Genomic DNA, 10,652 nt, shown 5'->3' with positions numbered 1-10,652 from the left:
CTGCACTTGCCGCGTCGAGTTCTGTTAAACGCACGAAACAAATTAAGCAGGAAATATAAAGTGTTTTGCAGAGGAACTTAATAAAGCAATAAAGTTGGCCGTTAAGAGCGTGTGTGGTGCCAACATGGATTATCGTTTACTTGTGGTATGTTTAAATTTAGCTCAAAAAGCAAGTTCGTTGCCTGAGTCTTTTGTTTTGCACTGACAACAGGCATTTACTGTTAGCATAAATTCTGGAGCAACAGCATTTTACATATACTTTGTATATATTATATAGACATGCTAATGAATTAAAGTGACGGGCCAATCGGGTTCAGCTCCACGACATGCCACACATTATGCACACACTCCAGCTGTGTGTGTGTGTGTTTGTGTGATTTTTTTGCCTGGCATAGAGCAACTTTCCCGTTACCTAAACGTATTTAGAACAATTTCACAGCACACACACGCACACGCACATGCACACCAACTAGAACTAGCGACAAATTCTGGCCCCGTTGACCAGCGGTTCTTTGAGCTTATTCATCTTTAAATATAGTCATTAACATTCTTTGGTGTTGCAGTTAGGCCGAGGTTAAAGCGGTCAGATAAAAGCTGCAATTACGAATAGGGAGCAGTTGCAAATGCCGTTTTAACTGAAACGAAACATCTTAAGCATTTCGAAATATGCAGAAGAAACAGAAGAACGAGTTTCACATAACGAGATGGAAATGACAACGACTCATTAGAATAAACAAAAAGGGAAACGAGCGACAGACGGAGGCTGACCTAATTTCGCTGTTTCGGTATTCAAATTGTGCTGTGAATCATGTCACGAAAACCAAAAGCGAGATGCAAAGTCTTGGCACCCGCACCCGCATCCGAATCGAAACTGCTGAGCCATGGCAGAAATTCAAACTGCGACTTCGACGTCGACTCCAACAGAGTCTGTGTCTAAGAAATTCCAAAGTGTGGCTGATCGTTGGCCTAATTACCATTGGGGGAAAAACAAAATGCGGTGCGGAAAAGTCGCTTGGTCATTACGCCCACTTGCCACTTGACCTGAATGCACCGTCATGGAATCTGTGATCTGTGAAAAAATGCGAGACAATTCTGAAACTCTTGATTTCATTGAACGAGTCGAGTCAAGTAGCGGACAGAATTTCAGGGAAAGTTTTTTTTTTATCATCATTATTTACACTTCAAGTGTCCAACAATAAGATTAAGATGCAAAAGTATCACTCTCTGTCCACACGCCAGTTAAAGTTCCATTTCTTCACGTTGCCGTTGTTGTTTTCGGCTGTTTTGGGTTGTTGTTTATTTTGATGCCTCCAACGGCGCCGCAGGTCAGACAACTTTCGCGCTTTCGCCAAACCGAACTGAGAGCGCGTCTTTGTGCCCATTGGGATGCAGACAGACACAGTCACAGTTACAATGCCATCCATTCATACGGGCTGGCAATTAATTTGATTTATGCTGGCGCGTTCTATATGCACATTAGAAATTATAAATATACATCTATTTGAGTAATAAATACTAGAAACGCAACTAATTAATGCTAAACTTGTTTGGATTTTGAAATTTTAGAAAATACTCAGCTTTTTGCTGCTTGCCGAGTTGTCGGCTTCACAGCTTCAACAGCAACAGCAACAACAACTACAACAGCCACTGCAACAACAACAGTCAGCGTCGCAATCCCAGACAGATTATGGCGAGGAGCCACCAGAGGGATACTACGCCTTTGTGGAGTCACCGAATGCGGTGCCACCTCGTGTCCGTCCACCGCCCTACACCTTTGTCAATGCTGACTGCAAGGATGTCGCCGCTGGCAAGAAGTCGGCCGTGTCCGTTCACAACATTTGCGGAGATTTGAACAAGGGACAGATACCCAAGAATCCGCTGGGCCAGAATGTGCTCGGTGAGCCGTATCCCTTGTAAGTCTAGCTAATCCTCATTTCCACGCAGACTCTTCATCAATGGACAATTTATCTATTTCTCGCAGCGAACTTATACGCAATCAGACTCTCAAGTTTCTGTCCAAGACGCTGCCTGTGCTGAAGGCGGACGATACGCTGCCCAAGGTCACACAGATCATACGTGACGAGCCGGTGGATCAGCTGGACAACAACAACATCGATCGCCATTATGGCTCTCGTGTCACACGCAGTCTGCCCGATGGCGTGCAGTCCAACGAGTACAGCTACTTCGATCCCGCCCTGGACGAGGAGGATCAGCATCAGCAGAAGCTGCACGAACAGCGACGTGCCGCCGAAGAGCGCAAACCACGCAAGTTCTGCGATGGCGGCGGAGTGTAAGTTATGCGTTTATATTTTGAAATCCTTGGAAAAGATTATTTTTAAACGATTAACTTACTCATATAAAATCGGTAGAAAATCAAAAATAATATACAGTAATTGTATACATACGGTAATAAATGCAGTAAACAGAAAGTCCAAAATAACATACAGTAATCAGTACCTACTTAATGACAACATAACTTGTTTAACAAATCTACATACTATATTGATCACTAGCTATAAAATTTCTTGAAAAATCTATATTTATCGTCCGTAACAAGTAATCAGTATCAGGTACTACACATAATTAAATACTTATGATTATTGAAAGATTTTTTCGGAATGCATAAAGTAGATATCAGGTATGATAACTGATGATTTCAGATCAGTGGTGTCCTAAATAGGCTAAAAACACTTTTTCCCACTACATGTGATACAAAAAAAGATTTTGTTGCCTACTTTATGAAAGCTGCCTATGAAATTTCAAAAACCTTTAAGAAATTTCTTCAAGATAATATCTGAACATATTTTTCTGAGTGCACGCAGGATGCTTATGATTATGATTTCGTTAACGTTTATTCTGCAGCTTCTGCACACTGTACCGTGCTATACAAGGCGACACCAGTTCCGCAGTGCCCGCTGGTCCGACGGCAGAGCGTCGCGAGGAGGTTGGTCCAATACGCTATGAGGGACCACCAACTCCTTGCCCCGCCAAGGTGGAGTATGCAACACCAGTGTTTGCCAAGAACTACCAGGGTGCCTGGCGCTATGTGGTGCAGATTCCCTATGAGGGTTACTTCACACAGACCGTGGAGGTGACGCGTTGCATCCAGGCGCGTTGTCATTATCTCGACGGTGGATGTTTGTCCTCGCCACGTTGGGTCAGTCTGTTGGTGGCGGAGATCTTCTATCCGAATGCCGAGGACACTGTGCCAAGCAGCAGCACCACAACGCAGGCGCCTTCGGTGCAGGACTTCCAGGCCTATCAACAGTATCTACAGAAGCGTGCGGGCGTGGCCACCGCCTCCGATGGCACCTCCAGTGCAGTGAATGCTGGCGGCCAGAGTGCACCAGCTGATGCCCATTGCGATGGTCATGATGAGCTGGGTTGCTTCCAGGTGCGGCTCTACTACGACTGGTTCTTGATACCCGGCTCCTGCAAATGCTGGCGTCCAGATTACTTTGCCAAATACGTGCGCCGAAAGTCAGTCGCCGACTTGTAGAATAGAAGCAATCGAGAATTCTCCTAGTTACACGTAACTCATAGCATTTAGAGCGAGGCACATGTGGCATGAAATGCTCATTCTAGCGATCCATTACAAAATATATAACATAGACGTGGATTGCGCAGAGTTTGCATTTCTTGCAACCGACATGAATGCAGATAAATACAATTACAAATACAACTACAACTACAAATACATAACATATACTTAAAAGTAAGCAATTAGCTATCCTTGACTGAATACCAAGCGCATTGAATTTCTACTAATAAATATTTCAACTATAATTGAACCACTGTGGTGTACTAATCGTACAAGTATGTTTCTGTTTATGCTTGGGGTTTCAGATACAGATTCCGATTCAGCTAGTCCATGGCACGCGTTCTTGTATTGGTAGATCGCTGTGTATGCTGCTCAATGCTTTTGTTTATTGGTGTGTGTGTGTGTGTGTGTGTTTGTTTGTAAGCCAAAACTTAAACCAAAAACCTGTCCCGTCAGCAAGTTAACCAGTTGAAGGCATGCGTGCGCCACTCGACTCTGCAGTCATCTTAACCAGTCCGTTGGGTTTGGGTGTCGTGTGTGCTGTGCTGTGCCGCATTTAGAGGAGTCTCGCGCTGCATTGCATGACCACAATATAAACATACTTTTTGCACAACACAATTCCAGTTCGCCAGCTCAAGTTGCACTCAAAATCTTCCGCATCAATTCGCGCTGCAAGTGAGTAATTTAATTGTTTAAATATTTTAAATGTTTGTTTACAAACATAGCTTGTGTACTTAGCAAGCTTACCTAATTGTATGCTCACTCAGTTAAAGTTCGTTGCCTAAGTCTTTCGTTTGCCAAGCTTGAGAAAATATTTGTTTTTTTTGCTCAGTTAAAATATTTATGCAAATAAATACTTAAAATATGCATTGAGCTCAAATAGTGTGGGCGAAATCTGTGACCCATTCATCTAAGCACACTTTCCATTTATTGTTTTCTAATTTGAACAAAATAAAACCCTAATCAGAAGATGCTGACCAATGGCAACTGCAGCAAGAGCGGCAGCCTCAGTTCGCTGGATGCGTTGCCCAAACAGTTTGTGCTGTCCATGAAGAAGCTGTTTGATATTCTGGATGACAAGCATAGCGGCTATGTGCGATACACGGACATTGAGAAGGGCTGGCAGGACGATGGCTCTAAGGGTCTGCCCCAGGGAGTGCTGGACTCACTGCGTCGGGTTACGCCGCCCAGTGGCCTGTTATCCTTCGAACGATTCTGTGCAGGTCTTAAGCTCTGCCTGCTGCGCAACCAGCAACAAACACAGACGCTGACGCCGAGCCATGAAAAGTTGAGCAAGCCGCCGCGTCCGCCGTCGGCGCCACAGCTCTTGGGTCTGGGCATAGACACAAGTGCTCCCACGGCCAAGGTACGTCCACGTTCGCAGTTAACACTGAGCACACCTCCGTCATTGAGTCCTGAACTGGAGCATGATGACGACTATGACACGCCAGCGCCGCCTCCGAAACCACCACGTCAAGCAGCAGCTGCTCCGCCGCTGGCCAAGGCGGACATACGCAGCGCCTTGCAGAACTGGCAGCTGAGTCTTATGCACAGCGAGCGGGCAGCGGACACCTGTGCCAAGCAAAAGAGTTTGAAGACTGCACGCGAGCAATTCGAGCATCGCGGCTCCGCCGATGGCGGCTCCTCCTCGGCAACGTCGGCAACGGATTATGCACTGGGCGGCTTGAGTCTGGCCCTGCCTCCCAAAAAGTCCAGCAGCAAAAGACGCGAATCGCGCAGACACACATTGCAGCATGGCATAGACTACAACATGCTGAAGCGACTGAAGCACCTGGAGGAGCAGCGAGAGCTTCTCCTGTTTGGCCTAGATGGCGTAGAGAAAGCCCGTGACTTTTACATGCAGCAGGTGCTCAACGTGCAGGAGCAGATCAAGTATTTCGGACGCCTGGGCACACAGTTTGTAAGTTACATGGTCACTTTTTTAATGAACGCCCGCTAACATCCACCTTATTTATAGGATCAATGGTCGGAGCTGCAGCAGGAACGATTAAATTACCAGCGTAGTCGCGTTCTCGAAGCAAATCGCAGTTTGGCAATATTGACAGAAACCTGGGAGCACGGTGGCTATCCACTGCATATTAATCTGGCTTTGCCACGCAAGCCGTTGCAGCACTTCAACTACAAGGATTATGCGTCCACTGAGGCCGATCTCCTGGCTTGCGAGAAACAGGCGCTCATGTCGGAACTCTACGAGCAGCAGCAGCAACAACAGTTTCACAATTTACGTGGACTATCGGACTTTGTGCTCAGTCAGCCATCACCTGTGAGCCAATCCTCGGCTGGCCTGGGCGATGCGGACGTCGTCTACTGAGCGGGAATAACAATTATATTTTGTAAATATTTTATTAAATGGCTCAACAATGCTATGGGTTATGTATGGTACTCTACTGTGGATTCGGGAATCGTTTCAAGTACTTGTTCAACTGTTTATAGTTGAGATTGTTCCCTGGTTGCACGATGCCCTGGTTAACGGTCTTTTTCGCCTCGAATTTGCGATCCATGTAGAATTTGTAACAGTTCTGGAATTGGCTAATTTCCTTGTGGCAATACTTCTCCACAAACTCGTTGTCCTTCAAGCAGGCAAACAGCACGCCCATCTCCTGCAGACACGCCACATCCGAACCGGAATCAGCCTTGCCACTCACCGAGTTCTTCAGTCGCAGTGGCAGAATCTCCTGGAACGGCACTTCCTTCTCGTTCTGCGGCGTACGTCCGCGTGCCGCATACAATGCTCCTGGTACACGCATCTGCAATTTGTTCAAAATTTGCTCAATTTCTTTCAATAATCGCGTAATATTAAGAATTTACTTTATTTTTCTATTTTGCGTGCCGCTGCAATCAGCTGTTTTGCTGTTACGTCAAAAGAAATTCGTACGTTTGCCAACACTGTCAAACGGCAGTAACGGCATTGCTCAACACTGTCGCACGTCAAACTCTGATCAACTAAAAATTTACACAAATAAAGAATACATATGGTAGCAATAAATAATAATAATACAAAACATGGATGCCGTTGATGACAACCACCAGGCGCCGCATCTAGCCGACTTTGCCGTCGACGTCGCAGCAGACCGCGTTGAGATCGACTTAGAGGCTGCAGCAAAATACTCAACTGGTGCTGGTGTTGGTGTGTGGGAACGTCAGCTCTTTCGGTTTCATCCGTATCACGGCTCCAATATACACTTGGATGACGATGCCACAGTCGCATTTCGCCGCACTAGCTTTGCCGATGCACTCACATTCTCCGAGCGACCGCTGGTAAGTCCACAATGTAATCAAATTGCAGGAGAAGAATATGTATGTTTGTATGTGTATGTGTACATACATATGTTTGTATGTGTGTGAGTCTATTTTGCATAGCGTATTTATTGTTTGATTTCATTTGAGGCTGCCGGCGACATTTTCCTTGTGGAGATTGAAAAGATTGAGCGTGGTTGGTCCGGACATATGCGACTTGGTCTGACGGAGCTGACACCCAATATCATTGGCATGCGCAGCGAGGGATTACCACACTTTGCATTGCCCGACTTGGCTAATTTGGGCAACAGCTGGATATACCCGATCTCCAAATTTGAGATGAATCAACGCCAGGAACAATCCGGAGAAAACGTGGAGCCCCTAATGAACGAACCGCCACAGCGTGAGTACCCAGAAATCGATGGATTATGTCCGCTTATACAACTGCTGTCTTATAGGTAATCTTTTGGGGGATGCGACGCATGTGCGCACTCCTCGTGGCTTACTACCAAAGAGACTGCTGCGTCCATCGATGGACAATGGCAACTCTGATATCCTGCTCACCGACAGAGGCTCACGCATTGGCATCATGTATGTGCCCACGGAGAATGATGCTTCCAAGGCCGAATTGCACTTTATCATTAATGGCGTGGATAAAGGTCCAGTTTCAAGGGATATTCCATTGAACAGGGCGCCCTTGTATGTCGTTATCGATGTTTATGGCACAACCAAGCAAATACGCATCATACAGTTGGAAGGCAGTAAGTACTAAGATTGTGATTAAGAGTATGCGAGTAAGAGTATGATATGATGACATGTCCTTTCAGTTCTATCCTTACAAAGTGCTTGTCGCAACGTCATATTGGAGCACATCACAGCGGGAGCCATTGCACGGCTGCCACTACCGGAGAGCATTAAGCGATTCTTGCTGCGAAGAGATTAAGGAACCGAGACAACTAATACACACACAGACCCACACACACACACACTTTATGTAATAGAGTGCTGTGCATGAGCGTGCGACGTGATAGCCTGGTTTACCCATATATTTTATACCCATATTGTAGGCAACTCAAGTGCCGTTCATTGACTTTTCATTCCTAGAAAACGCCGCTGGCGTTCTCGTTGTCTCGTTACTCGTCCCCCTCCCTGCATCCAATGTGCTCTTGATGTAATGGCGGCATTCAAGTGGGACTCACTGTTTCTCCAATACCCAAATGGTGTTGAGCCGTTTCATAAGAATTTGAATTTTTGTTTCTGTAGACATAGTTTATAATACTTTGGTTCCGTGATACCAGTTCTTTATATTTATATTTTGTATATGTAGAAAATGTTTAAAAACATCACATGTATTTTACTTACTGTTGTCGAGCTCACGAACAATATTCTCGCCTAAATACGTAGTGCTTTGGCTCAAATGCGTACATACATATAATTATGTAGCAAGCGCTTTCTTGGCATTGCGTTTAGGCGTTCACAATAATATAGCGATCCCTATTCAAATGCAAAAGCTACACGAACCGCTCCGCAGGAATCTCAAAATCAAGCACCGCTCTGCCTTTTAGCCGTTTCGGTCTATCCAAGGCGATTTCCGTTTCCGTTATGTACCTTTAAGAATATTGTTGTTAAATGTAAGTTAAGATATAATATATTTATAATATTGTAGCATGTAAATCTATACAATAACACGACGTAATATATTAAGGGATAAAGTATATGTGCATTGTATGTAATAAAGACATAATATAATAGGTTCCAATATATGTAAATCAATATTATAAAATAAAAAACAATTAAACAGTTGGATTTTTATAAATCTAATATTTATTCAAGCACCGCTCTCTTGTTTATTATGTAGGGTTGTATATAATACGATGTAATCACTACTTGGAGCGGTTTTCAGCCAATTTGGCCTTGAACAACGCCTTTAGCTCCTCGGCACCTTCTTCATTGGTATCCTTGTAGTAGGGTAGCTCTGCCATCTTCTTCAGCCAGGCGTTAACCTTGGGAAATTTGAACTCGTCAATGAGTGCCACATCATTTCCGGATGTTACGGTGGCCACACAGCAAAAATCTGCGATGGTCAGCTCATTTCCGCACAAATAAGTCTGATCTTTTAGATAGCCCTCCAAAATTTCATAGCACTTTTGTACGTAGGCGATCTTATCGATGGAACAGTCCGTTGAGCCATTATAAAGAACTGGCTCATACAGGAATCGCAGACGGGCAAACAGATGACCGGAATCCAAATGCAGACGAGCATCCACATTTGCACGTTGCACCAGATCCTTGGGATACAGAGACTCATGTGCGGCTCCTCCATATTTGCCAACCAAATAGGCGCAAATCGCGTGCGAATCTGTTATGCTGACATCACCATCGATCAATGTGGGAATGGTGTGTTGTGGATTCATTTTAACAAATTCTGGCGTCAAGTGTTCACCTTTCAGTAGGTTAATTGGCCTGCAGCATCAACAAAATTCAAATTGTCTTGTTAATTGGCTTAATGTTCATATGTAGCACATACCGCAGTTCAAGTTCAAGACCAATCGCCTTGGCCGTCAGCATAACGGCGCGGGAGGGAGGACTCAAGGTGGCATAGTATAAGGCTGGCTTCGACATGATTTCAACTGTGGGAATAAAAGATACAAGATACAGTATTTACTGCTATTTATAATAACAACCTTAAACTGCAAGACAGAGCCTTTATGAATCAGGGACCGCAAAAAATAATTATTTTTTATCTTCGATTTAAAAAAATTTATGGAATATTAATTAAATTTCATTTTTTATTTAATATAACTCTTATTTTCCATTTTTACTGCATAAATATCAAAAATAAAAGTGTTTATTCAATTTTTATAATTAAAATAAAGAGGCTTTTTCTTTTTGAATAAAATTAATATTTTAAATACAAATTTAAAATAAGAATTATATTACGATTTTTAAATTAAAATTAATGTATTATTATTACAGATATTTTTTTGAAGAGTTTTTATTTGCGATCCCTGTTTTAAATACATATGAACATAGTCTTCTCTAGTTGGTATATCATTAACCTCACCAAAATATTCCTGTCATGACTAAACACAAATAGCTGATAACACAGCGCTAAATGATAAGTCGCTATCAACACTTAACCTATGTACACTTGTATGTCTGTATGTTTAACACCTGAACAAATCCATACACTGATGGGCATGTTATCTCTGTTGTTGTTGTTGTTGTAAACGACAGTGCAGCCGGTGCACATTTGTATGTATGTACATATGCACATATAAATATGTATAAGGGAAAGCGACAAAGCACAACAAAAAAAACAATATAAATTTAATTAGTAAGGGGATAGACACACATACATAAACTCACTCATACAAAGACCCACAGACCGCAAGCTAATAGGAAAAATACAGACAGATCGTGCCTTTTTTTTACACAGAATAACAATAACTTTGCCGGCAAGTTGTTGTTGTGAGCGAGAATCAGTATAAACACATGTATGTGTGTATGATTAAGAGGGTATATCTCTATGTGAATTCACATGCAGCTTGTATTTTGCGTATCTAATATCGCTTATATACTTACATAGTATATAAAACAATAATAACTCGGCTCGGACCCACAAAGTTTTCGATGACTGCTCACTGTGAACTCGGGAACGTGACTGAAAATGGAACGAATCGAATAATAGCGAGTTGTGCTCTCAGAATGAAAAGAGAGAGAGAGAGAGAGTGAGAGCGCAAGAGCGGGAGCTTAGATCTACGTTTGCCATCTGAAATAGATTTGTATTTCAAACCACATTTAAAAAGAAAAGTACCATTTTCTTATCTTCTCTTAGTTATGTTTGGATACA

The 10,652-nt window shown here is 43.3% G+C and overlaps 5 protein-coding genes across 5 annotated transcripts; 3 read left to right on the top strand and 2 right to left on the bottom strand.

Annotated features, from left to right (window-relative positions):
• The first annotated feature begins 27 nt into the window (after window positions 1–27).
• On the top strand, window positions 28–3,791 carry LOC117783168. The gene is made up of 4 exons (XM_034620430.1): window positions 28–145; window positions 1,567–1,913; window positions 1,982–2,290; window positions 2,863–3,791. The coding sequence occupies exons 1-4, from the start codon at window positions 125–127 to the stop codon at window positions 3,497–3,499; spliced, it is 1,314 nt and encodes a 437-aa protein (XP_034476321.1). The 5' UTR covers window positions 28–124; the 3' UTR covers window positions 3,500–3,791.
• A 296-nt stretch (window positions 3,792–4,087) lies between these two features.
• LOC117783169 (suppressor APC domain-containing protein 2) lies at window positions 4,088–5,928 on the top strand. The gene is made up of 3 exons (XM_034620431.1): window positions 4,088–4,216; window positions 4,509–5,462; window positions 5,520–5,928. Exons 2-3 carry the CDS (start codon window positions 4,512–4,514, stop codon window positions 5,871–5,873), a joined length of 1,305 nt encoding a protein of 434 aa, XP_034476322.1. The 5' UTR covers window positions 4,088–4,216; window positions 4,509–4,511; the 3' UTR covers window positions 5,874–5,928.
• On the bottom strand, window positions 5,887–6,481 carry LOC117783172. Its single transcript, XM_034620435.1, has 2 exons — window positions 6,371–6,481; window positions 5,887–6,309 (listed from the first exon to the last, which is right to left on the bottom strand). The coding sequence occupies exon 2, from the start codon at window positions 6,307–6,309 to the stop codon at window positions 5,947–5,949; it is 363 nt and encodes a 120-aa protein (XP_034476326.1). The 5' UTR covers window positions 6,371–6,481; the 3' UTR covers window positions 5,887–5,946.
• Window positions 6,472–8,464, top strand: LOC117783170 (neuralized-like protein 2). Its single transcript, XM_034620432.1, has 4 exons — window positions 6,472–6,820; window positions 6,950–7,202; window positions 7,258–7,560; window positions 7,627–8,464. Exons 1-4 carry the CDS (start codon window positions 6,566–6,568, stop codon window positions 7,740–7,742), a joined length of 927 nt encoding a protein of 308 aa, XP_034476323.1. The 5' UTR covers window positions 6,472–6,565; the 3' UTR covers window positions 7,743–8,464.
• A 136-nt stretch (window positions 8,465–8,600) lies between these two features.
• Window positions 8,601–10,470, bottom strand: LOC117783171 (glutathione S-transferase 1). Its single transcript, XM_034620434.1, has 3 exons — window positions 10,385–10,470; window positions 9,327–9,429; window positions 8,601–9,262 (listed from the first exon to the last, which is right to left on the bottom strand). Exons 2-3 carry the CDS (start codon window positions 9,419–9,421, stop codon window positions 8,683–8,685), a joined length of 675 nt encoding a protein of 224 aa, XP_034476325.1. The 5' UTR covers window positions 9,422–9,429; window positions 10,385–10,470; the 3' UTR covers window positions 8,601–8,682.
• Window positions 10,471–10,652: the final 182 nt, after the last annotated feature.

This window comes from Drosophila innubila (assembly GCF_004354385.1).
Source record: "Drosophila innubila isolate TH190305 chromosome 2R unlocalized genomic scaffold, UK_Dinn_1.0 1_C_2R, whole genome shotgun sequence".
In the NCBI taxonomy this organism is placed as follows: domain Eukaryota; kingdom Metazoa; phylum Arthropoda; class Insecta; order Diptera; family Drosophilidae; genus Drosophila; species Drosophila innubila.
Note: the sequence above shows the minus strand (reverse complement) of the source record. Positions and strands in the feature narration are given on the sequence as shown.